This window comes from Physcomitrium patens, chromosome 1, assembly GCF_059467195.1.
Source record: "Physcomitrium patens ecotype Gransden chromosome 1, ASM5946719v1, whole genome shotgun sequence".
Classification (NCBI taxonomy): domain Eukaryota; kingdom Viridiplantae; phylum Streptophyta; class Bryopsida; order Funariales; family Funariaceae; genus Physcomitrium; species Physcomitrium patens.
This window is the reverse complement of record NC_143410.1, coordinates 25,771,755-25,798,689: the sequence shown is the minus strand read 5'-3', so window position 1 is coordinate 25,798,689 and position 26,935 is coordinate 25,771,755. Positions and strand designations below refer to the sequence as shown.

Below are 26,935 nucleotides of genomic sequence, written 5' to 3'. Positions count from 1 at the left end.
CGGGCTCCCTGCTTTCACGTTGTGCGTAGTAGTACTAAGAGAATCTCACTCACATGAAAAGAGCGGGAGGAAAGATCTGGGCTCTCTTGGACGCATCAAGGATTGCTGTTACACAAAAATACAGAACCACAACCAAGATCCGAGTCAGTTACACGAGATGATGCCTGTTGGTGGGTACTGCTGCGCGTGTAATGAGCGGCGGCACGCGGCTCAACCCTAACGCATCCCGTTGGTTTCATGATCTCATCATTGGATGTACTCCACCCTGCACGCGTCAAATAACTGAAAAGCTGACGATCCCGCCGAGAGCATGTCCATTGGAAATCTGTTTGCTTGACAGTGGAAAAATGAATTCTCTCTCGACTCCATCTTGACATAGAGCAGTGCAGTTGTCGCCAAGAGATTCCAGTTGCAAGAGCTTAAACCCTAAACCCAGATAATTACCATGTTGTAATGTAGCACACAGACACAATTGCAGAAGATGTACAGAATCATGTCACAAGTTCGATTTCAAGTAAACAATAATGGAATGGTTGTTATGAATATCAGAACAGCCTCCAATTCATTTCGTACATACCACTACCCTGACATTCATCAACTTCTTTAACCTCTCCACTCACCATTTCGGCCACATAGTATACACAACACTGCTGATTGATTTTTATTGACCTCCACGTTCCCTCTCATTGGCGACCTCGCAACATGCGCTACATATTTCGCTAGAAATCAGGACAGGAGATGTGAGATATGAATTCAGCTGCAATAATGCAAAGGTCGAGGTTAAGTTCACAGGTCATTTCAATATTCTAGCGGTCCTGCAAGCCTTGTGATCCACTCTGCCAGCTCGTGATCAATAAGCCTCGGCGCGAGTGATCGCAATCGGACTCTGCACCAGCCGAGTGTTGTCACTCCAAGTCAGAAACCCGAACACCGTTTCACTCTCCCCGGGAACCAGCCCCGTCGGCGACGTGCTGATGTGCACAGTGAACGTCTTCTTCTGGTTCACCGCACTGAACTGCAAAATCGCCGGCCTCACAGAGATCGACACTCCGCTGGGTGAAACAACCGTGCTCCGGTATGTCGATCTCGCTGGACCGACATTCGTTACCGTCCTTGTCAATGTAGTCGCAAGCACCTTCGACGTAGACTGATCGAACACAACAGAATAAGTCGGGTAGTTCAAGTCCTGCGGCTTCGGAGGATTCGTCGGACAAGTGCTCAGGTCATGAGATATTAGCTGAATGATCTTGTCAGTGTAGTTGAGTCCACACAAGAAGTTGACGTAATCTTGTGGGGCGAGATCGTAGACTAGGCCCGGGTCGAGTGCGCGGTCTGGGCGGACGTGACCGGCACCGAAGCCGAACGGCGACGACATGTTTCCAGTCGCTTCGTCGAGCAATACCGAGTCGGTGGAATCAAAGATGGACGCTGTTGTCATGAGCGCGGATTTAATTGCTGCCGGCGACCAAGTTGGGTGGGCGTCTTTGACTAGCGCACCAAGCCCACTCACATGAGGACATGACATCGACGTCCCGCTGATGATATTGAACCGGACGCGGCGTGTGTCGAGCGGTAATCCCGTCGGTCCCATGTCGCCAGTCCACGCCGCCAGGATGTTAACCCCTGGGCCAAGCAGGTCCGGCTTCAAAATTTCGGGGGTTTCAGAATTGGGCCCACGCGATGAGAAGCTGGCGACGACGGGTGTGGCGCGCGTGTTGAATTGGGTGCCGCCGAAGGTGACGGTGGCGGTAGGATTTTTCGAATTTCTTATATGAGCTTTGATGAGATTGCCCTCGAGGGCGCCCACAGCGGTGGCAGGCAGGACATGACTGTCGGCGATGAGGCCCTCCCCGTCAGTAGCTGTGTTGGCCAGGATCATCCCCACACCGCCTGCGGCTTGGATAACTCCCCCCTTGGCAACTCGTGGGTTGTTGCCGCGGTCGCACAGGACGATCTTACCTTTCACGAGATTGGGGTCAAGGGATCCTGCAAGACAAAGAGACGCGGAGTACGTGTCCGAGCCGTTATTCTTGAATCCTGCATCTTGAGCATAGATAAGAGGGTATGGGGTTGTCCCGAGGCCTTTCCCAGAGTAGAGGGAGACCCCTTTGATGGTATCGCCGTTGTCGAGAACAACATTGGCAGGGAAGTCGCGGTCGAGGGTAGAAGCTCCTACGGTGGTGATCCAGGGGGCGACATTGGCCACCGTGATAGGATCTGGGCCTGAGTTTCCAGCTGAGCATGCAACGAATATGCCCTTCTTCATAGCACCAAATGCGCCAATGGCGATGCTGTCAAGGTAGTACGGGACTACGCCCCCACCAACCGAGAGGGAGATAACGTCCACGCCATCGGCGACAGCTTGATCGAAGGCAGCCAGGATGTCCGAATCAAAGCAGCCCTGAGTCCAGCAGACTTTATAGGCTGCGATACGAGCGCGAGGTGCCATTCCCCGGGCTGTTCCTTCAGCGTAGCCCAGTAAACTGGCCTTGTAAACGTAATGCCCTGCAGCTGTGGATGCTGTGTGAGTGCCGTGGCCGTCCGTGTCGCGGGGCGAGCGTGGCTCCATGGTCTCATTAATGGGGCCTGTCATCGCCTCGTAGCCCTTTGAGAAGGATCTAAACAACCAGCGAATAGAAGTGAATAATTAGTCCCATTTCTAAACATGTGAAGGATCGTGCTCAGATAGGAATTAAATTGATCCCATTGCACCAATAGATCACATCACAGCTTTCTGAAGAACTGCGAGAGGGTAAGTTAAAGCATTATGACTAATTTGCTGTCGTAATGCCTGGGTGAAGAACTACATCTACCACGCACTGCTCGAGAAAATATTGACCAGCAAGTGGTCGTGATTTGATATGGCAGTGGGTCGAGCTGTTGATTATGAAAGCCACTGGGTGTACAGACGACATAGACCATCACCAAATCAAAATCACAAACATTTTCCAATCAACATTATCATCAGCTCTGAAGATTTGATTTTAGAAACCTTACTAAAATATTGATAGAGATGATACGAATGAGCCCAGAGATGAAGTCAATTATACCTGGCTCCAATGAGCTTCCGATTGCACACTGTGCTATTAAACCCGGTGCCGATCTCGCAAGCCCCTTTCCACCTTCGAGGCACAGGCCCAACTGAATGATCCGCGAAGCTGAAAGCCTCAGGCCAAATCCCCGTGTCTAGCACTGCTACAATCACATCCTCCCCGAACTTGCTTGAAGGCCACAAGCCTATGGATCCGTTCAGTCCTAGAAATTCAGGAGTGTGAGTTGTGTGGAGCTGCTTCTTCGTATCTGGAAATACGCCGTTAACTCCAGGCATACTCTCCATGACTCGGGCCTGCTCTTCCGTAAGTGTCGCAGAGAATCCATGGAACACCGTCGAGTAGAGATGTAGCGGACCTTGCGAGGCATCCAGCTCGGACAATGTGTTAACTGACAGGCCTCCGAGAGCTTGCACCTTTGCAGTACGAAGAACAGAGGAGAACCATCCATGGCTGTTGACAAAGATATCAGGTTTTGCATCCCTGACCATGGAAACGATGTAGCTCTTCGGCCGAGCAGACATCACAGGACTGGTGATCTCAACGCCTTCGGCTAGAACAGCCCAAAATATGCTCAGCGCGATCAGAGCGGTCATCACGAAGCTACGGTAACTACCCATGGCAACAATAATGTACAAAACTCCACCGCCAAGTATTCAAGTGAGTTGAATACCACGCTGCTATAGCACTGCACAGTCCCCACCTCCACTTCACACAACTCTCATGGCCAGCCTCTGGTTTCACCGATGGGTCTTTACAGAGTGAGCTTAGGCTCTGGAGTTGGCCTTTGCAGGATAGAAACTAAACAAGATTTTCAAAACTGCCTTCACAGATTATTTTGCAATGAAGCACATGTACAAGCTGGTCGGTTGCAGCCCCAATGCAAGGCTAGCCCAAACCAGCTTCTATGCTTGCGTTTTCTTCCTGCTTCGGCTTTGGGTGTGGTATCTCATGAACACCATAGATACCTGCATTGCTTCCAGCTTCTCTCAGCTGCTCCAAGAAGTAGTAAGTAATAATCACCTTCTCACGTGGTCTCGTGCAGGCTCTTGAAGAGTAACCATTGTGTCCCACCCCAGCTACTCCTGTTGGAAAGTCCCACACTCAGTGTGTCTTTAAGGCGAGGAAATAAGAATTGTTATTACTAATAATAAATTGAAGATACGAGATCTCTCAAAGTATTTAGATAAACGGAAGGCGCTTTGTAAGTATAATCGAACTTCCGAATAGATCTAAATGATGAACAACCGCTTTGCTGAAGTATCATTAGAAGTTAAGCAGCTCAGTAACAGGAGTTACGCAATAAAAAGGTTGATGGCCTTGTCATTGAAATACGGGTTAGCGTCGTAAGAATGTAAGTAGAAACATCCGTTAAATTGTCCATCTCACAGTGTGACCCAGCGCACCGAAATTGTACAACTGCAAAGTCTGTTGGAGCTACTCCCCTAAGTTCAATAATATGTCAAGATTACGCCAAGCTTGCCCCATCTACAAACGAAAAACAAGAGAGAGCGGGTTTCAAGTCCACCGTACCTGCAACGGCCTCCTAATGAAATTGATCCTTGACTAATCAAAGACAACCAGAACATCAAGCACAGCTACTGCGCCACTTTCGTCGATCAAGCCCGGCTCTTACACTTCATTGTTTGCAAAATCTTCGCAATCTGCAGACACCTCAATCCTTAATAGTTCGATTAAAGAAAATAGAGAACCCCAGATGCGCAGCAGGACAGATATTCTGCCCAGCACTTATCCCACAGGACATGCACAATCAACCACTTCTCATTCTCCTGACTGTATGTCTCATTCTTTAACTCTGCGGAAGCGAAGACAGAGACCAAAACAAGCTTAACCTCCGCACTTCCAACCCCTGCCGCGGCGCTATCTACGGAACAGATCATGAGGAAGCACTCGGTGCAGCATTAAATGCCGCTGCAACCTCTCGAGCTCTGATCAAAGAGAGACTAATTGATGCCACACCCACACTTACATTTATGACACGGCTGGAACGGATACCTACCAAGACCAATGCCTGGAGGAGAAAGCCGCTCACGCATCTGACATTCTCCTCCTAATAAAATAACGAAAACTACTGTGACTAACAACTTAACCCGGTTTCCTGCACTTCTTCCTCGCAAAGTGAGAATGGGTTATTGCTGCCATCCAAGTCTGTCAGAGGCAGGTAATAATCTAGCGATAGAGAGAGAGAGAGAGAGAGAGAGAGAGAGGGGGGGGGAGTGAGGAAAAGACAGCATTAAAGGCTGGTGGGGCTGTACAATGCCTTTGCAGGTGTGACGAGGCATCTGTGGTGGTGGCAAGGGCTTTGATGAGAGGTCCATTCTCTTACATGCTCAGGCTTCGGCATCCCCATCACAGTGATGAACCCAGATTAAATTAACGAGGTGGTGCTGCTTCAGGTTGCAGCGACCTCATCAATGCGCCCTTCACTGCGCTGCGAAACGCCTTCTTTCAGGGTTTCAGTTCCGCAGCTGCTCTGGTGCACAAGAAAACCGCATGCCATCACCCTGTTTCTAAGCTTCAAGCTAAAGTTTTTGCAGCCTTAACCGAAGGGTAGTCTTTAACAATACAGGGGGAGAGCTAGGTCAGATCAGGCTTTGGAAATTTTGGATCCTGGGACCCATCTCACGAGTTGCTTGCCACAAGCTGCTAGAAACATGGCAATAACAATTCCTGAGTATTTCAACATCATTTTTTGAAGTCGATTTTCATGAACTGTAGGTAATAATTCTTTTTTAGAGTTAGCTCACAAAGCTCTGTTTTAGCGCTCGAGGAAAGAAACTTAACTTGGCTAGGTTAGTGAAGTCCACACCTTGCTTGTAATGCTCTGAGATAATAGTTGGTTTGAAAAGCTGGAGAATTGTTGCTCACAGTAATGTGCTCCAAGGAGAGGGTGAGGTTTGGTTCAAGTGTGTTTCGAGTGTGAGCTGTTCTCAGCAAACCCAAACAGCTTGCCTCTCAAGGATTAAATGATGTTATTCTTTCTTTTCTAAATAGAGTTTGTAGAGAACGTGAAGAGTGGCTGTTCTTATTATGTTTATATTTACTATTTGTTTATGTATCTGAAATGGTTTTACTCACCTAGGAGCAGAAGAGAACATTATAGCTGTGTATATTTCTCAGAATTTTTCTTTCTCCACTGAAGCATGAAAATTCGTCATGAATTTATTGTCACAAGAAATGCATGTATGTGTAGAAGTTTCAAGTTCAGTTATGCAAACATGGAAGTATTGTACCATCTGGTTGTCGGTTTATATTAATGATATGTGATTTGTTACATCAATATTATAGTTTTGTGTCACTGTGATGTTCTCCTTGAGTGATAATGAAAATCACATTAATTAAGTTACAGACATAAGATTTATAAACTTATTTTTAGTATGACAAAGTATATATATATATATATATATATATTCATGCCATACAATCTAATCATGCAACACATAGCTTTCTCCCGTTTTAAAATTACAATTATTGGTTTAACAAAATATAAAAATGTTGAATTTCATAACTTATTTGGTTGTGATAATTAATTGATATGACAGGAAGCCTTTTACACCAATCAAAGCAAAACGCCGGTAATAGAAAGTGATAAGGCGCCTAGCAAATTTCTAAGCAGAAACACACTTACGCATCACTTTACAGGATTTAAGTCCCATCTGTATAAAATATATAAATATATATATATATATATATATATATTTCCGGTTTTTCCCCTGTCAACCCCTGCTGGCCCTGTGATCAAAATCACAACACTCCACGTCCAAAGTCTCCATGATCGTGACATCAACAACAATGCTGATTTCCTCATTCAAACTTTACCTTGTTCTATAGTAGCTGTTGTTTAGCATGGCAGAGAGTCTCAGTGTTTGTAGCCACCATTTTAATGGCAGGGACCTACCTCATGACTCCACAATGACAGAGCGAGAGAAAGAGTAGAGAGGTAGATGTCAAACCCTGTTCGTACTTCCGAGTTGACAAAATACCCATTGCTGCAAGTTTTAATGATGTACGAAGTGGTGGATTCAACTTATCCGAACTCCCGGCTTGATCTGGGAGCACTGCCATTTTGGGATCTAGTTGCTTACACGCTTCAGAAAGCAAGGTAATTGGGAGTGAAAGGAGGCCAGTTTTTGACGTAGAGACCATGCCGCCTGTCAGAGAAGAGGAGAGACCAGTTTGTTCATCTATTGCGAGCAAAAAGCTGTAAAAATTAACCACCTTTTAAAGGTTTCATCGTAGCGGTACAACAACAGCGGCGAGTTACTGTCGATATACCATAGGGCTTCTCACATGAAGCAAATGGATGGCGTCACGAGGGTTTCTACCCACGTCGTTCTCCACGCTCGTTTGTTCCTTTAGAGTTACCGCTTTCTTGGTAAAAAGCCTGGTCGGTTGTCCTGAGAATTGTTGCAACTGGGTGAAATGAAGAAGGAACCATTGACGGTGACGCCGAAGGTAAGATCGACATAGCTCCTGTGTGTTTTGATTTTTGCAATTTTGTTGTGTCCGACAAAGTTGTGAAACTTTCGAGGGTGAATTAGCCCCAATTATTTTTGGAAGGGTAGTCAGTCCGTGTATCCGATCTGAGAATGGTTCACTGGTCATTGATCATGTCAGCGTTAGCAGAATATGCTTATAATACTCTTTCGACTTTTCAATACAGCGAGGAGTTGCTCAGTGTTGACCATGAAGGAACCGTGAATGAGTCCTTGAACAGGCTCTGGAAAATATCTCCTGCTGAGGCACAACTGAGTTTTGCTTTTTCCCACTCATCAAACTGGAATCATGAAATGCCGCTGATACCAATACAGCAGAAAAAGAAATAAATAAGAATATAAAGTGAATAGAAAGTGAGTAGAAAGCCTAGTACTAGATGATCTTGCCATTGAATTGTTTATTGAAACCTGACCTCTACTAGGCTTCGAATACACCACAATGATGTTGACATCTTTCCATGAAGGAACGAATGAGTGAACCAGCTGCCTATTTAACTGACTGGCGCGCTATCACGTTGTAGAGTGCAGAATATAGAATCTATCGCAAAAACCTCTCATGCGCAAGGTTTACCTCTTCCTGCCAAAGCCATAAGAAATTTTCATAAACCATCTAGCCCCATTCCATTTTGTCGCACGCGTTAATACCACCAGGAGTACACCCTCAAAGCCCTTGACACAAAGATGATGTATAATGCTATGAACCTATCTTTCTTCCGTTTCGAATCATAACTCCCTTGAGGATGGTTGAAGTTCAGCTTTCAGGAGTGGGAGCACCTGTTAGCGTCGATGGCGACCAGACTTTCAGTGTGCAGATATATCAGTAGCGCTCAAACGGGCGACGAGCCAAATCCTCTCAGACACCGGCTAACTCATTGATTAGGCTGAGAGCCAGGTCGGCATTCACTGAACGAATTGCTCCGACTCGAGGACTGTGCGGACCTTGGTATTGTAAATCTAGAGGAGGTCCTGCAACCAAACCAGTCAACGCAAGTATTGCCTCCGACAACCACGACAGGCTCTTCCTTGACAACACCACGAAAACCCAGCAACTGCACGAGGCCGAACAAGAGAACATTCCATCTTCTGGGTTCTGAACTTCAATGCAGAGTAACGGAGCTGGGATGTCCACTGCTTTCCTGCAAACCAACACAACCCAGACACTGCGAAACACTTCTCTCGTGTGCCCGAAAACAAACTCCACCACGGCTCATGTGGGTGTGAAACTCCATGGCCTTCGTCGGCGTTACTTTTCAGCGTCTCGTTCTAGACATAGCTACCTAGCTAGAAGATGAAGTCGAAGGCAAAGACGACGACGACGACGATGGCTTCTTCGCCTTCGGTCGTGGACGAGGCGTTGAGGGAAGTGCGGGAGGTGCTTGATATGAGGTGGGTGACCAAACCCTCTCACCAACCCATTCTTTTGCGGAGCATTTGCCATTCCTTGTCTAACTATTTCCTATACAAGGCAATGGATTTTCTTGTGTATGCGTTTGTGTGTGCACTATTATTCAAGAAATAATTTTAAAACACACGCACACACACAAGATAGGTCAGGCTATATCTTGAAAGAAAAATAAAAATTTCTCGGACTTTTACAATGGTTTTTTATACTTTTTTTCTATCTGTAATTTCTGTGATTCTGAAACCTGAAATATTGTAAATTTATTCATCTAAACATTGGAGTATGAATTCTTGTGGCAAGAACAAAAGGTACATGTTATGAGTAAATATTCTCTCTCTCTCTCTCTCTCTCTCTCTCTCTCTATATATATATATATATAATATTTTATTTTCTATTAAATTCAATTATATTATTTTCTGAGTTGTGAATTAATTATTGGCTTTCATTTCATCTGTAATTTTTACTTTGATTGAAAGTTTGAAACTTAATATGATATGTAATAGGATTATTTAACCTATAATCACTTTCTAATTCTAATTTCTGATGTTTTCTTTTTTTTTTTCAAAAAATGTAAGCAGCTTTTGTTTAGAAATTTTAGGCTTTTATATTAAAAAGAAATGTAGATTGTGCTGAATTGGAGGTACTTCATTTGTATAATTTCATGAGAATTTGTTGTGGAATTTGTGAGAAGGAATGTTGCAAAATTTTAATTTTTGGCTATATTTAAAGGCAAAGTTTAAATCCACTTTTGTAAAACCCAATTTAACAGTATTGGTTTAGCAAAATTCTGAATGTTAGAAAAAATATCCAATAATTGATTCTATATAATTTGATTCAAACCCACTACACTATATTTACATTTAAAAATTAAATAAAAATAATAATAATAGACATTTGTTAATTCTAAATAATTGTTGCATCAAAGTGCTTGATGCAAATTATTTCTTTCTATGAGTAAAAATGAATTCCGCTGTCTATTTAATAAACTCTTTAAATCTCTAGTTGTTTCATGATGCTCCCAATGTAATGGCAAAAGTAACACCTAATGTGTTTTTTAATTTGATTTTTTAAAAAATTTCAATCTTAGTATTCTTGACTCCCCCTTTTGGGCGTAAGGAGTTAAGTACTCTGATGTACTTTTTACGACTTCATTAATGCACTGCATGTACTCCGTTTTTGTAGTGTGTATATATATATATATATATATATATATCATCTTCTTTAGTACCAAGGGATCTTTGCTTCCTCATCACAGTTAACTTGAGAAATCCAAAAGTTAATCTGGAACCAAGTTAACCTGGGCCAAATGCTTCTGGTCAAGTTGAAGCTCAAAAACACTCTCTAATATAATGTTGGAAACAGAATATAACACTGGTTATTTAAAAGAATGATACTAACAACAGCAGTAAGTGCAAAAAAATTGGACTCCACCTCATCCATAGTTGTGTTTTTTATCATACAAATACTAAATAATCTCAAATAACACTAAGATTCCATTGAATGATAATGTCTTGACCTAAAAATCACCCTTCAAAACAAAGATAATAATTTTATAAGCAAATACTAATAACAAAGAAATAATCAAACAATGTGACACGATTCCATTGTTCATTCAACCCAACTCATGCGTGAGGCTTAAATGCAATCATTCTCTTGTGGATGAGTGTTACTCTAACCATGAAATAAGGCCCCCATGAGCAAATTGTCAACATTCCATAATTTATGGAGGATTTGTTTAAATTTTTGCATCTTTCAAGGAAACAGAGACATACTCACTTCAATTTCTGATATTTTTCTAATTTCAGAGAGATTAACTATGTCTATAGTTATACATTTTGGTTGAAGTTGCAGGAGTTGCAACCCTCAACCTGCAGATTTCCATATGACACTGACCCAACTCTACATATATATGTACGTTAATGTAAAATCCTACAGAGAAACAACTTTCGATGATGGACTGAAACTAAGAGGTTTGTGCACACAGCTTGGACATCAGTAGCATTCATGCTTCAAATTCTACCTTACAGTGCACCCCAGATATGATCTCTCTCTCTCTCTCTCTCTCTCTCTCTCTTGTAGTTCATGTCAACATTAATAGATATCATACTCGACTTAAGGGAAAGAATCTGCTACCCTACAATACAGTTTTACAGTTTTAGCCCCAAAGATTCACACGAGGCACATTCAGGCCAAGGCTTTCATGTTTCCAACATTGTATAGTAGTTGCACAAACAAGGAGATGCCACACATTACACGGAGAGGGTTTGTCTTAGTACTTCGTCCCTACTAGTTAGGTTTTCGTACCTGGAGTATCTTCGATGAAGCATGACAATATTGAGCAGAACAGGTGACACGTTGATACTTAAACCACCAATATCAAGCTTGGGCTTTTTCAAATACTCCATTGTAACTGCTCGCAAATCTCTGCAGAAGCAATGCAGCACCGTTAATCGTTCATTTGCACATGTCGTAACTTGGGAAAGATTCAATCACATTTGGGACGATTCAAACGCGGGGTCCTCAGGCCAGTTTTTGTCAGTCCAGTTGGCAATCTTGAAATTAATCATGCATGTTTATAAAATACTAAGCATTTCAGTAAGTTTTTGAAAAATTTGCCACTACGTACGTGTTTCATCTCTTTCTGTATGTAGACAGCGTCGTCATCACTTTCGTCGTCATAAGGCAAGCAACCCCTATTTAATTATTAGCTTTGTTCATGAAAGCAGAAGTACGATTGTTGCTATTCAGGACTATCTACAACTAAATTTGCTTCCAAGCGAAGCCCTCTTAATTCTAAGAATTAAATAAATAAACAAAATTTTGCATTCGTGGTATTTAATAGACAACCAATACCACCACAGCACTATGCCCATTGTGAAGAATGCTCTACATAGGAATTTGATACTCAGCCAACTCACTGCGCAACTAACCGCAAAATCAAATCATTTACATCCTTCAGATCGGTCACAAAACTTGAATGCCGCCGTGACAACCCAATGAATACTGTCATGGCATCAGCACATAGCAAATGACGAGCAGAAAGTAGCAGCCACTTCGCAGAATATTTTGTCCATTGCTGCGTCATTGCATAACATGGTGGAAATGCTCAATTGGAAGCTGAAAAACCATCCATTGCAACAGAAGCTGGAGCAACTCGGGCACCAGAGAGTCGTCATAGAAATCCCACATGAGAACGTCGGTTCGACATCAGCTGACGATCCACCAGGTCGGGGGAGAGTGTTCACCGTGAAAGTTGTATGTCTATGTGGTCTACTGGAAATTTTGGTGTAGTGAAAAATCATGTCGACAGATTTGAACTAGTATACACAGCGGAATGTCCTCGATTCAACCAGCAGTATCTCTGCTGGTTGAATCAGGAAGCTGTCCTGCTGAACCTTCAGTTGCAGCAGCTTCCGCTTCTTCAGGAATAATGTTGATCCACATAACAGGAAGTAGAGCAAATCCTGCCTCGATAAGAATCCCAAGAGGAAGCTCCTCAAAAGAGTTCGCCGATATATGAAGCAAAGAAGCAAGGCCAACTCCAAGATAAGCACTCGTCAACCCTGCAAGACATTGCGCTGACATAAAAAAGGCAAGCAGCGATCCTTCACTCCCAGCCGGGCATAACTGGCTCAACAAGACCATAAATGGCAAGATCTTGAATTGGGCAATAGCTTCAATAAAAGCAGAAGCTCCAAGGACAAAATATTCATCCGGGACACCCATCTGCAAGTTCACTCTGTTGACAAGGACAATATCCGAAACCATGCACAGAGACAAGAGCACTTGGATGCCAACGAAGAGCTTCCGGATAGGTACTTTCTTCAGGCTTCGGTTGTACAAGATACTTCCTCCCAGGAGACCCGCTTGGCCAACAACTTTGACAAGGCCGATGACAGACGAGTCAAGTCCTAGATGCTGGGTTTGGTAGAAGAACATAGAACTGCCTAAGTTTGGGATGACAGCGTACGAGGAGAGGAACCACAGAAGTGGACCAAGAACTGCTGGTTTTTTCAGCACGTCCGAGAGAAGTGAGAGTTGGCCCTGCATGCTCAAAGTTTGTGGCTTGTTTCCATCAGTCTGTGAGAGATTTAAACACTCCACATGTGCAACATCTGAGGTTTGTTCTCGGTTGTAGATGTCGTCGACTGTGTAACCAAACTTGGAGTAGATTCTCTTCGTCTTTGGAGGCAGCAGGACGGCTCTGGCTTTGAAGGGAAGGCTGGGTAACAGAGCTCCAGTGTTTGAAACTTGCGGATGGCCGAAACCGAATGAGTTCTCACTAGTTGTGGTGCATAGGAGAAGCTGAGCACCCACGAGCATCATGAAAATTGAAAACATGGTTGTTGCATCTATCCGCTGCAATGCGAAGCCTCCCATCAGATTCCCGAGAAGACCTCCAGCCGCCAAAGCCAGCCAAGCCAGTGATTGCAATTCACCTGAACATCAACACGATACAACAAACACTTCAGTGTTCTAATTTAAACCATCTTCTGTTCCAACAAGTCGGATAAAGTTCAAAACCATAGAAGATATGTGGTTCGTCTAACGCAGACTTTTGAAGTACTCACTATTTTGGTCCACCTTACAACTTTCAACGGAATAACACACAGATATGCTAAGTGCTTACCTTGGCCAGCGCCTTGCTTACTCTTAACAGCTTCTGCCACGAGAGCATCATTCGTAACTTCTGATATTGCAGCTCCCATGTTACTCATAGTCAAGACGCCAGTTAAGACGGCTACTGAGGAGGATACACCAGGATGCATCACTATAGCTCCCCAAGCGACCACTTGCAAAGCAGCTGTTGGATCAGGATGGAGTGCAGTCAGCTATAAAGTTGGTTCACAAAGTTTCACAAAAAGCGGATAGGTGCAATCATCCCAATTGTGCCTTGAAGGGGGTTACCATAGCAGCAGATACAAGAGAAACAAGAGAGCCATGATGCTCATGAAAACCTCTCTTACAGCAGTGTAAAGAAACCAAAAAACTGCTTGTAGCTACGAACCTGCAATACTGAGATAAGGAATTCGATGAGCTCCTTGAATGTAGATGGAATCAGATATGATACCATACAGAGGCTTCGCCAACATCGGCAACATCGTCGTGGACATCAAGAACTGCATCGTGCCGGGATCCACCTGATGTCACAAAGCTTCAGGTTTAAGGAAAACAGGGACGATTAAATAGAATAGAATTGCACACCAAAACCCCAAACCACTAATAATTCCGCGTAGCTCCAAAGCCGATAAAGTTGAGACATTACCTGCAGATTGTCTTTGAAGAAGTAACACATGGCCAGCCACGGAAAGCATCGGAATCCTTGCGTACAGTATCCGAGCACAACAACAAACATGAAAGAAGCACCATAGGTATCTTTAAGGCGTTGCAGCCACCGGAAAAAGTCCAGATTTCCAATTCCATCCATGGCTTGATTCGTAAAGACCTGCATTAGTCTCTCGGGTTTTCTAGTCAGGCTTCTCCTTGATGAGGACGAGTCGATCTCCCACTGAGCACCATCCGCTAGCTCTCTTTTTCGTAAATCTACAGCAGCCGCTAATGTACGAGCACAATTACTCGTGCTTTCGGTTTCATTGTATGATGTGCATAGTTCATGCGTGCCTCGAGCAGAATTTCGGGTGGCATCGAATGTGTAAATGTCCTGGAGCTCAAATGGTTTCGAGGACATCTTGGACCAACCTCGACCTCGTCCTGTCAATATAGGACGTAGGAAATCTTCAAAACGAGACGGGGTATTGTGCAGCGACAACCACAGAAGATCTACTTGAATCTGCGGGACGAGCTTTGTGAGAAATCAACATGAGCGGAATACTTCTGAAAGCTAGATGAAATAAAAATTCGACTTAGATGAGCGGCATTCAATAAACCTGCATAAGGATCCGCGATGACCAGCTTCCATCAGAAACAAGATTGCGTGGAAGATTAAAGCTCCGATTGATCGAAGACGTGTCCTCATTCTCGCATGAAAACTCGAAGGCGCGCGCCTTCTGCCTGTCGTGGTGATTTCTGTGAGCATCCAAGACATCAGCATCATGCGTAGACGGGAAGCCTTTAGAAGGCGGTTGTTGCCCCCTCTTGTAAGAAATCCTTCTGGAGGAGCCGTCATCGCATACAATGCGTTTTATAGCCCGTCTCCGAAGAGAGACATTTCTCCCTCTTAATAAACCCATCGCCATCGCCGTTCTAACGTGATCCGACTGCGAACTGCCAAGAACAATCCCACTCCTCCCATCGCTTAAAGTGCTCCTATCCCTGACAAAACTAGTGCAGCTCTCAAGAACGCAGCGACCACTCCCGCAATGCATTGCTAGCTTCCCACATGCCCTGCTCCACCTCTCGATTTATACACTCCAATCCTTCTGAACAAAACTCTCCGACCACGGGTCACAAATCGACAAGCTACAGCGATATTTCCAAGTAAAATGGCTATGAATCACCTGCTTCAGACACACGCAACATTTACCCCACCATGGACCAATGCTTGACAAACTATCGAGCTTCACCAACCAATCACGCCGGAGGCATCAGAGCATGCAATTTTCCTACCAGAACGACGGGCATCAAAACATTGCACAAGTGCAGGACAAGAGCTCTGAGCTACGCAAGACGATGCTACGCACTAATCCAAGTTTCGATCATGCAAAGAATTGCAACATCGCAAAGGTGAGGTTCAATTGAAGCTGTGGAACATGCGATAGTTAAGAAGATGGAGAGCGACAGTTTCGGTGGTGGCGTGCAGAGGGAGGTGGATACTTATGTCCAAGTTGCGAGGAAGAGTGAAGTTCTTTCAACACGGAATGGCGCATTCATAGGCGAGCAAATTACGCCAACGGAATTAGCCAAACGAGCACGATTTCACAAAGTCCCTGCGAAAGGAAACCTTGAAAAAAGCGGCCGGTAAGGGACGCGTTCGCAGAGCCCGAGAAGCACGCTTGGTTAATCTGCACTATTTCAGAAAGCCTACGAATCCATAGAAGCAGATAAAAAATGAAATGAAAAAAAAAAAAAAAAAAAAACGCTTGCGGTCCAGATCTGAGCTAGTGAAGAAACAACCAATCCACAACAACAAGCACAGCCTGAAACCAATTCTGATATTTCCTCGGAAACTTTTACCATTTTTATGAAAAAGCGTGGCGTGATAAAAGGACTCTGTCACTCAAAAAGTCCAAAGCGCATGGCTCAATAGAATCCCTGCCTACCGATGGGAAAAAAGAAATGAAAAGAAACCTTTGGTGGCCCCGTTTTATGAAACCCACCCCATGTGGGGAAAATCCCACACAACCTCTTTTGATGCATAGATGAATGGATGAATGAATGTATTATCGAAGGATGAACGCCATTTGAGATGGAAAAATCCAGCAGCTCAGCAACTTGGAAAGCGGGGCTTTAGGGTTCGAAGAAAGGCACCACCAGATATCGTCAAGGGATGTGTAAAAGCGGAAAAAGGGTTCAACGGTCTTGGGGTGGAATGGTTATAGGTACGTCGCTTATGATTCCGATACCGGTTGCTGACGTGTCGTTTCATCTGGTAGATCTGGACGAGGGTGGATCTACCATCGGCTCACATGAAACGAGAAAGGTAAAAGTTGGGTGGTCTTTTGCTTTTGGCGAAAAGGAGAGAGGGTCCGAAGCCCGAGAAACTGCTTGAACCAGTCTCGTGTCTCCTCCATCGCAAAGGCCGAGGTCATTGGGTGTGCCCAGATAGGAGTGACATGTAAAGAACTCGCATCCGCGACATTGCGTCCACCAATTCCAGTGAAGAAAGCAAGCGAGATCTGCGATTGGATCTTTTACTGCAGGCTCCGTCATTCGCCGCGGTGTCGGACATGCATTGTAGTTGCAGTTATCAACTTCCAACTACATTTGCTTGTGCTTGTGCTTATTCGAACTTTCGAAAGCTCCAGTCAACGCCGATCTGATCGACTTCCTTCGATTGGGGAGCAGGAGACCGTTGAAGAAGAGAGGGAGGTGGAGTTTGGGATCTTACGACGCTCCTGATCCACATGTTTTGTGTACAACCAGGTTTGATTTCTAATAATTATGGGTCTTGTCGGATTCAAGGTTCGCGGAGTCACTTCACTAATTGGGTAATACTTTGAGAAAGCCCACGGACCTTTATCCGGTATCATCCTTGTGGAAAGCGAACCTTGAGTCACTGCGAGAATTCACGATGCCACGGTTCGGAAGGGTGGCTCAGCCACTAGCAAGACTGAACATTGCAGGATTGTTCGAATGAGCTTATTTATTGATGCGTTAGCTTGGACGAATTAGTACATGCACATGTTGAGGTCGCTTTACAACTCACAATTCACTTCTCTTCAACTACCCTGATGATAGACGCTTAACTTATATTCAATATCCGCCTTCATTGTACAGATTTATCATATCTATGGTTTGCTACTGATACTCAAAATGTTCGTTTGTATTTACACTGTACACTTGTTGAATACAAAGCATCGACGTGCAACTCTACGTTGTGCCAACTTAGAGTACATCGTCACCCAATTTCCTCGGCAACAAACTTGCTTGTAATCCTCGAAAAACACCAACTGGTTCTGATTCAACCTAGGTTCCCTCCAATACAGATTGTTACTAATCCACTAATTATCACAATACGTGAAGGATGTCAGTCACTCTACGTCGAGGTTGCAGAAATTATAGTAGCTGTGCTTATGCAGCTGAAGCTACAAGTCTGTCCTTTAGAATGTCCCTTCTTGAGATCTCCTTTGTGGCAGCCGCTTGCACTGGAGTAGGAGCGATAGTGGTCACTGAGTCTGGTACAGTACACCGATCGTTCACTGGTCTTCTCGGCCCTTGCATCGATGGCCCCATTGCTGCTGCCCCAGTAGCCTGCATCCCAAACTTCCCGTGTGATTAACTTTGATACCAGACAGCCTTGTTTGCGTAATGTACCAAAACCTCCACATTATCGATTTCGAAGAATAAACAAACAAATGACTTGATGGTGAAACGACGAATACATGAAAGAAATCTTTTTTAACATTGCATTGCTAATTTAGAACCCACTTCAACTAGCCAACTTCCTCTATTATGAAGTAGAACTACACAAGTGCAAGTAATGACGATATAGAAGGATTAAGTGGAAGGCAAAGCGTTGGTGAATACAAAATCAAATGGAGTTATGTAACTTATATAATCGATACAACTCAAGTGAAGAATACATCACTAATCACGCGAGCTATGCTTTTGTAGTAATGAAGGAAATTTTTACCAAAAAAAGAAAATAATCACCTGCAAAGTCCCTTCAATCCAGAAATTTGGGAGTAGTCTCCTTGCTTTTGCAGTCGCATCCATTACCTTTAGTTTGAGGACGCCTACTAGTGAAAAAGAACATTGAACATCAATTAAATACCACCAATGCAACATGATCGTCATCATAATTTTCAGAATAACGTTATTCAACTATCCAAAATTCTTTCCACAAGACAAAAAGGGGAACTGTTCTCAAAATCTATTCCTTCTAATGAAACTCCAAATTACATGCCGAATGACAACCAGCAAGGTACATAAACTATGACATGAAAATTGTGTCAAAAGATGGTCTACCTCTATTTGAGTTTCCCGTTGCGAGCGAAAGCAACGCTAGTCGTGCGGTTATTCCAAATGCAGCAGCAGCAGCAGCAACAGCAGTATCAACAGCCACCGCAGCTATAGCAGCCACTTCCTCATTCGTTGGAGCTGCGTTGACAGCACAATCACCTCGTACGAGTACTCTCCCAAGTAGACACGTAGAGAATCTACTGGAAACCACAGGATTGACAGGAAGTCTATACAAAACACCCTAGAAAATCCTCGAAAAATCACTTACACCGAACAGCTTCAAAATTAACCACAATAAACCCTGAAACTCCTCGAAGAAAGCGCCACTCCACTTTCCAGTCACACGAAACGAACGGTCGAAGCGCTTCAGTGCTGACAAAGACCCAACACCCACAGACCCCTCCGAAAGAACCGACAAAGTTCACTGTCGTCCCGATAGCTCCAAAAGCCAAATACGCTATTCCAACAATTCGAGAGAGGAAATACAATCAAGATCCGGCACACAAGGTAAAGGATCAGACTGACGAACCCAGCTGTAAACTGAAGTCCGGGAGGTGATTAAGCATGAATCGTGGGGTCGAGCAACTAGATCGTGGGGCGGGGGATTGTGTGAGGTTGGTTTGAAGTGAAACTGTGGCAACGAGGAGGAGGAGGAGGAAATGGTGCGGCGTTACTTTGCTGGATTTGGTGCTTGGGGAGGGAGAAAGAGGGGGACCTGGCTATTGCGACACATGGGCGACGCCGGCGCCAGCACGCGGCCAGCCATCGCTGCACCGACCTCCTCTCTCTCGCTACCAAAGCGGGGGGGGGGGGACAACAATTCGGGAAAAAAATATAAAAAATCAAAAAAGTAAAAGGGACTCTCGCTTTGCTTTCTGGACGTCGCTTTACTTTTCGGGAAGCTTTTAAAAAAATTTAAGTCATTTTTTGAAAATTATGCACAATACATAATATGTAATAGAAAATTTAATGTATGTTGTATTTTTTTAATTAATTTTTTTAATGACAGAAGTACAATAAACGCATATTTGAAAATTCTAGTAAAACACTAATTTAAGAATAAAAAAAAACAACAACTTGTACATTAATGTGTATATGTATGTATGTATGTATTCATAAATAATATTTTTATTTTAAATTTAAACTAAAAATTAATTGGTAGTTTATTTGATTAATCATTTCATTAAATCTTTGCACTTTGTTGTGGTTAAGGTATTGTATATTGGCTAAAAATATATATATTGTTTTAAACTTAATTGAATTGTTGAAAGATACTGCTATATGTAAAGAATCATTTTGTAGATTGGAAGCTGAAGAAAGAAAAGATTGTCACAAATAATAACAGTGTAATTGGTAGCAAGACATGCACTATCGGGAAAATGTTTATATTGCATAGTATTTTTTGATAAGATAACATTAAAATAATAATAATAATAATAATAATCTTTTTATAGAAAGGTATATATGGTTTCAATTCTTAAAACTTAAAGTAAACATATTCTTATTCGTTTTATTCTCATTTAATTTTTTAAACTTCACGTGGCCACTTTTTGGCATGAAGATTTAGAAGATTGATTACCTTATTTTCAAAGTGCGCATTATAGATTACCAATCATTCAATGATTAAATACAAAACGACCATATACATCTCATGAAAACACCAAACTTCCTTTAAATAAATGCATATATATAGATATATAGATATATATATATATATATATATATATATATATCATTTGCTTAAAATTCATAAAAAAAAAGCAAACAAAAAAACATATTAAAAAAATAAATTAAATTAAAAATAAAAACTTTCACAACATGCACAATCTGAATCGTTTTTTTTGTTTTTGTTTTTTTTTTTTTGTTATTATTTTTTTTTGTAAGAAATAATATCTAAAAATTTATTTTGTGCATGTATTATGAGTGATACCATTTAAATATATATATATATATATATATATATATATATATATATATTTAAGTAATTCTATGGAAAATTCTTTAATGTTTGCAACAAATTAAGCCTAAATATTAATTTGGTAGTATGCTTCACTATGTCTCAGATAAAAACAAAATCATCAAATTTCTGCATGCAGAATTCAGATTGCAATATTTGACTTCATGTGTTGAGTGCATTTTATTTATTTTTAACTTTAAAGGTTTTAAATGGCCAATCCATGATCCAATTCATCAATCTATATATTAATAGACGCCATCTTCCATTTACAGTTGGAATGTGTCAAAAATATGAATCTATCTAGAGATGATGGCTCCAACTTTCATTCTACTTCAATTTGCTATTCTCACTAAGATGGAGTGGGATATTATTTCAAAAATAGAAATTTATCCTGGTAACAATATTGGGTGCATTCTACACTCTATTCCATTTCACTAACAAAAACTTGTATGTGATCCACTAAAACAAGTGTTTGAAATTAATTTTGTTTTTGGTTTTCTTATTTGGAAATTTATGAATCATTACAAAAACAACCAAAACCAATATTAACTCGTTTACACATCAACAATTGATTAATTAATAATAATTATTTTTGCAAAAATTAAAATATTACTATCAAAATAATATAAATATATAAAAAATAAGATTTATTCTCTTACAATTCTCCTAGCAAGTTAAATTCTTTGGTGAATGGATTTGTAGCCATATATCGGTGGTCTCGGAATTCTTTTATTATTTTTCCACCTATTCATTCACTCCTATCAACACCTCCTTATTGGATGCCATGAAGTTCCCATCGGTTCCCGTGAGACCACCCGCTCCCACCAGTGCCCAGCCATTCCCATAAGTTCCCACCAGACACTTGGGAATGCAGTGTGAACAGGGGCAGAGAGGTCAGACAGACGACGGAGGAAGGCTTTGCGCCGCGGCGAAATTGAAGCAAATCTGCACCAGTCTGGTTGCATTTCGTAGCTCTGAGCCGAATTTTTGTGTTTCGGCACACTTCGCGACCTCGGACCAGTGGTGGGTTTTCCTGGAAAAAGCCTGTAAATCTCCAATTTTCATTTTCTATTGTTGGGTGTACTTCTGATCGCCGCAGCTCATGCATGGAAATCACTGAGAGCTGCATCTGTAGAGGAGGAAGAAAACGCAGAAGCCATCGTTCGACAGCTCACCGTGTTTCTCAGCTGTCTAGATGTTTCAACGAGTTGAACTTAGATTTTAATGTGGATCAGAGTTCACCCTCATCGTATGTTGAATTCTCTGGGTTGATGGTTTTGTGTGTCGAGATTAATGTGGAATAATTTGATCTGCTTGGTTTAGTTTGTGGCGAGAGCGATGGTTCGTGCTGGAGTGCACTTGAGGGATTGATTTTCACCCTTTTAAGACGAGATACTCTTATGAAATTCTTTGCGTGAATTGGCTATTTGTGGAGAATGGACAACTTTGGTTACAATACTGCTAGTGCGAATAATAAAAGGAGTGGCTTCTGTGCCAATTCGACTAACTTTCTAGACTCCTGACGTGAAATTAGAACTTATAGTCCTTTGCCGTGCCATCTAGACTGTGTAGTCGGGAATTCACTGAGTGCAATGTAATGTCGCCCTCATGCCAGGGTCTAGGGTTTCGGGGGTTTTTGTCATTGCTTAATCGAGGGAAGGAGAGATGTAGCTTATGTACGTTTGCACCCTTCTGCGTTCCTTGAACTGCTTGTCAGGAGATTGGAGGCACAAATCATTTTCTGATATGTGCAGCTCAATAGACTCACGAGTGTCATGATCTGTTGTTGTTTTTTTTCTATTATTTATACTTATGTGAAAACTCATCAGAGCTTGTAGATACCAAATCATGGCGCTCCGTAGGTGTCTACAATCAAGCTTGCGGACTAGCGTCCGTTCGTTGCATCTTCTGGAAGCTCCATTGTACGCCAGTGCATACAGTAGACCTTATGACAGAGCAGGAGTAATTGATTCTTGCAACATTCGAAAGGGGCTGGAATGGAAATCCAATCGATTTGCAAGTTCAGATGCGACAAGCAGTATGAAGGACCAGGAAAAGTTAGTGTTGTATCGTGCCAAATGGATGCGGCCTCTGCGGGTCATGGTCAGGTGATATCCCTTCCTCTCTTCGTGTCAAAACCCCAATAGCTTTTCTTGTACCCAGTTTAGTAAGATGTCTCTCCCTTTTGAAATTGGCTTATGAAGGCGTGAACATGTTGAATGTTGCTTCAATTTGAATTGTTCACGGTAATGCAGGCTTAAGATTTTTCAGCTTGGAGGTTTGGCGGCGCTCGCTTTGCCACTAGCTGAATATGCAAATGAGGTATGCAGACACCATACTTGGACTCGTGAATATTCTTGAGCAAAGAATACTGATTTGTGATTTTATTCGAAGTCTCTCATAATAATACACAGTCGACATTTATACAGTCTGAGTAGACTGCATTGTTTTGACTACTGTGCAAGGACATATTTTAGGGACATCTTTCTGTGGGAACAATTGCAGCTGTAACCGCTGTGGTTGGGGGAGCCGGTGCTGCTTCAGCTTCACTTTGGTATTATTCTCGCAGGTATGATCGTATCTGTTTTCGAATTTCATTACGTTTTAGTGATCATCTTTGGATGATACAACTTTATGTTGACAGTTGCTGCTAGAGTGTTTTCAATATTTCGTTGTGTTCATTTTCTGTGTTTCTCTTCATATTTATTGGTAACTCGTGCGTCGGGTATACATTGTAATGTTTGTTTGATTTGTGCATCTGGTGAGGTAGGTATGTAGGGGAAATGGCGCTTGTGGGGCCAAAACTTAGACACGTTATGCTCAGCGTTATTGATTTTTGGGGTAACCGTGAGGTACTGCTTACATATTCTTTCAAAAACATTCTGTTCTTCGAGTAACATCTCATCAATCGTATTTGACGTTGTTGGTAATTGCAAACTGCGTAAATGTAGAATAATTGTTAAAATAATGAGTGGTTTTCTTAGAAACTTATTGTATTTCATCTCGTCGTTGCCAGGATAACAAGTTTGAGCTCAAGTACGTGTGCATATTACCATGCCTCATTGTTTCTTCATAAGTTAATACGGATGACACATACGCCACCATCTTTCTTGTGAATTATTTGTATGCCATATTAATCTGCCTTAATAGTATTCGAGCGGAGTTATTTCAATTGAAGAGCTTTGTTGGACTAGATACCTTTCCATATACGTCATATTATTATTTAGGTTGTGGACCTCGCACTCATTCTTGAAGCTGTTAGCTTCTAAGATTCTTGGAGGAGTTCAGTGTTTTTGACACTTTCAGCTAGTGATACAGAGCTATAGTTCCACCTTTGAAGGGATTGTCAAACTCAGAGCTTGAGACGATGGCAAATCAAGTGCTTATTCCTCTGGATGGTAAGACTTCTCTGAGGCTGCTTTTATTAAACCTGATTGTAAAAATATGTATAGGACGTTTTTCTGGACGTGTTTGTTTCCAAGCTGAGTGTTGTATGATGTTTTTCACTTAGTTAGGCCCCTCTACTTGTTACTTTTCAATAACCATTAACAAGCAACCTGGCGGATTATCCTAGTTTTTTTTTGCCTGATATTGAAAATGTCGGAGCACAACCTTTCATTTCCTCAACAGTGGAACGTAGTTTTTTCATATTATGGTCTCTTTACCGATGACAAGGTCTTCTCATGTAGGAGTGCGCTGTCGATTTCTTGTCAAGGAATTAATTGGTTTGTGGGCTTTGCAGTGGTTGGAGAGAGGCAGTTTTTTCTGAGCCTCAGGTACGGGCGTTTAATTAAGAAGGACTTATTGTTTGCACTTCTTCACGGCAACCTGGACTTTGAGGATCTTCAGGGTCCATTGGGCAACGAGCAGGTTCTAGAAAAGAATGATAGCATTCATCAGCCATCGGCGGGCGTCAGCAAGGGTGAAGATTCATGTGTGCAACAGAAAGTTTGACACATATTTTATATTTTGTCCAATATCTGAGTAATGATTTATGTTACTGTTTTTTGCAACCTCATCCAGTAAGTGCTTTTCAGTTCTTGACAGCAGTGGCTGCTTTTATGTGTTTCCAGCCAGTGGTCATTTCATTGCTAAATACTAATGAGTTTTCTCACATCTAGACTTAAATAAATTTTACAATGACTGACCTTATATCTTAATTTCTTAAAGAACATGGTTGAATGTTGTCTCTCCTCTTTAATCAATCAAAATTTTAAAAAATATTTAATAATAATTTGGAGGTTGAGTATTCAATTTAATCCAATTATTCAATCATACATTAAAGAGCAAAATCAATCTAAGTTCTTAACAAACTACAACTATTATATAAATTCGAACCATCAGTAGTCAACAATAAAAGAAAAGACTAGCTAACACCACCACAATTTGCTACCACTACAACTTATTCAAAAATTAATTGAATATAAAAATGATAATTTAATTTACATATTAATAATAATTAAGCATGATTATGCAAATTTTATGGACTTTTTTTGATATTATATTCTAATCTAAAATACAAATATATATATAAATGTAAATATATATATATATATTAAATAGACCTAAGATTTTATTAAATTAAGCCGTCTATCCTCACTATTATGAAAAAAATAACTTCTAGATTCTTTTTTTTAATATTAGATTCAAAACCAATGAAAATCAACGACATTCATCATGATTACCATATTCTTTATCATAGTTACAATCATGGTTGCCTCTCATTTTCCTTCCCTTCATCAAGGAATCATACTTTTTCTATTTAAGATGTAGCAAGAGACATACCTCAAATCAATCTCTTTGCCATGCCTTCCATCTCCCTCTTGCATTCTATTCTATTTTTCCTATTGGTTTATTGCACTTGTAGATATTTCCAAAGTAATTGCAAGAAAGTCATATGGATGCATGTTGAGAGATGTGTGAAGATGGATAGACATATGGTTGATATTGTTAGGTAGGTGAAAGTGAGAGCTTGTAGAAGTGAAGGTAGAAAAATAACATTATGATACATAGCTAATTTGTACAAAAAAAAGACTTTAGAAAAAAATGAAAAAGAATTGTAATACATGGTGTAGATGTATTTGCCAAACATCATGAGAAGATAGATAGAGTAATATTATGTAGAAGTTTTCTAGTCTTAGGATTTCTACTTTTTATTTTTAAAAAATGACAACATTAATCTATATATTAAATCAAAGTTTGATCAACATTGATCTATACAATAAATTGAAGTTTTTTCATTTTACATTATTTGAAAAATATTCCCTCTCAAATAATTTGTTAATTAATTGTAAGTTTTGCATAGTTTTGGTGACTATGTTTTTAATTTGAGGAGTCTTTTTAAATAGACATTTTGTTATTTTAAGTAGCTAAAAATTTAAAAGTAGTGGTATCTTTCCTATTTAGATTCAATAATTTGATATACCTAGAGTTGTTCATGTGTTGTATTAATTATCTAGGCAATTGCTTGTGTATCAATATAAGGAAAGTGAATGCCAATCATGTTGGTTGCTACTTATGTATCTCAATTTGAGTCAATAATGATGACTCTTTCAAAGCATATTGTCAAATTTTCATAGGCTTTTGAAAAAGACAATTGAAAGAGGAGGGTGAACTTACAAGTATGTGCTTACTAAATTAAGGATCTTCAACCATACATATTAAAGGTTGTTAAAGAGGTAAACAACATCTTTTTAGCAATAAACCACATACCATCTTATAGAAAATACCACTAATTTAAGTTGTCTCAAATACAACTTCTTCTATCAAACTACTTTTCTTCTTTGAGCAAAGCATAAATCATTAAGCTTAAAAGTGTTTAAAAGTTGATCAATTCTTTTATTCTTTAGTGATTGATAAGAAAATATTAGAAGATGGTAACAACAAAGATGTACTTTTCTATTATTTTTATAAATTTAAATTATCATAATGCTTATTATTTTAATTATAATTATTTAATTTTTTTAATTAGATATATTTATATATATTTATAATTATTTTATTTTTTCCTTGTATTATCTATCGATTTACTTAAATCTTTAAAAATAGTAATATTCAATTCTTTTGGTATATAATACCTTTCTATTGAAGGACTTGTTGCTTTCAACAAGGCTACTATAAAGTTACTATTGAGAGTTGAGAATACAACTATTAAAGAGAACCAAATAAATATCTTTAGTTGTAATGATGTGATTTGAAAATTCTTAATATTATAGTTCATTCATAAATATTGTTGCAATAGATGTGTGATTTGAGTCATTTCATTAAATTTTGCTTAAGAAAAAATGCCATGTCACAAAATAAGTTATCATCTACTATGTTGCCTAGATATAATTCTATCAATTATGCATATATATATATATGTAATACTTCTAAAATGGCTAGCAATTTATATTGATTTCTAGATTGCCATTGTCCAAGGCCATTC

The 26,935-nt window shown here is 40.9% G+C and overlaps 3 protein-coding genes and 1 long non-coding RNA gene across 9 annotated transcripts; 1 reads left to right on the top strand and 3 right to left on the bottom strand.

Moving 5' to 3' along the window:
• Nucleotides 1–484: 484 nt before the first annotated feature.
• On the bottom strand, nt 485–5,196 carry LOC112289956 (subtilisin-like protease SBT1.5). 3 transcript variants are annotated; one of them, XM_090254766.1, is made up of 4 exons: nt 5,071–5,196; nt 4,584–4,714; nt 3,051–4,135; nt 485–2,618 (listed from the first exon to the last, which is right to left on the bottom strand). In XM_090254766.1, the coding sequence occupies exons 3-4, from the start codon at nt 3,668–3,670 to the stop codon at nt 851–853; spliced, it is 2,388 nt and encodes a 795-aa protein (XP_090110892.1). In that variant the 5' UTR covers nt 3,671–4,135; nt 4,584–4,714; nt 5,071–5,196; the 3' UTR covers nt 485–850. The 3 variants fall into 3 exon arrangements, with proteins under 3 accessions (XP_090110892.1, XP_090110898.1, XP_024391504.1); XM_090254772.1 differs by having other exon boundaries at nt 5,041–5,073; XM_024535736.2 differs by lacking the exon at nt 5,071–5,196 and having other exon boundaries at nt 4,584–5,016.
• A 6,302-nt stretch (nt 5,197–11,498) lies between these two features.
• LOC112286584 (putative folate-biopterin transporter 7) lies at nt 11,499–15,753 on the bottom strand. Of its 2 annotated transcripts, none has more exons than XM_024528579.3 (5): nt 14,858–15,753; nt 14,236–14,760; nt 13,978–14,110; nt 13,600–13,773; nt 11,499–13,408 (listed from the first exon to the last, which is right to left on the bottom strand). In XM_024528579.3, the coding sequence occupies exons 1-5, from the start codon at nt 15,293–15,295 to the stop codon at nt 12,315–12,317; spliced, it is 2,364 nt and encodes a 787-aa protein (XP_024384347.1). In that variant the 5' UTR covers nt 15,296–15,753; the 3' UTR covers nt 11,499–12,314. The 2 variants fall into 2 exon arrangements, with proteins under 2 accessions (XP_024384347.1, XP_073394030.1); XM_073537929.2 differs by having other exon boundaries at nt 11,648–13,408; nt 14,236–14,681; nt 14,858–15,650.
• Nucleotides 15,754–17,394: 1,641 nt separating this feature from the next.
• LOC112293934 (uncharacterized) lies at nt 17,395–19,200 on the bottom strand. 2 transcript variants are annotated; one of them, XR_012218736.2, is made up of 3 exons: nt 18,558–19,200; nt 18,243–18,328; nt 17,395–17,840 (listed from the first exon to the last, which is right to left on the bottom strand). It is a non-coding gene; the product is annotated as an uncharacterized LOC112293934 (long non-coding RNA). The 2 variants fall into 2 exon arrangements; XR_002973173.3 differs by having other exon boundaries at nt 18,243–18,325.
• A 2,189-nt stretch (nt 19,201–21,389) lies between these two features.
• Nucleotides 21,390–24,521, top strand: LOC112273902 (uncharacterized). Of its 2 annotated transcripts, none has more exons than XM_024502979.2 (8): nt 21,390–21,531; nt 22,338–22,616; nt 22,764–22,830; nt 22,986–23,077; nt 23,279–23,360; nt 23,525–23,544; nt 23,827–23,906; nt 24,251–24,521. In XM_024502979.2, the coding sequence occupies exons 2-8, from the start codon at nt 22,357–22,359 to the stop codon at nt 24,460–24,462; spliced, it is 813 nt and encodes a 270-aa protein (XP_024358747.1). In that variant the 5' UTR covers nt 21,390–21,531; nt 22,338–22,356; the 3' UTR covers nt 24,463–24,521. The 2 variants fall into 2 exon arrangements, with proteins under 2 accessions (XP_024358747.1, XP_024358829.1); XM_024503061.2 differs by having other exon boundaries at nt 21,391–21,531; nt 22,347–22,616.
• Nucleotides 24,522–26,935: the final 2,414 nt, after the last annotated feature.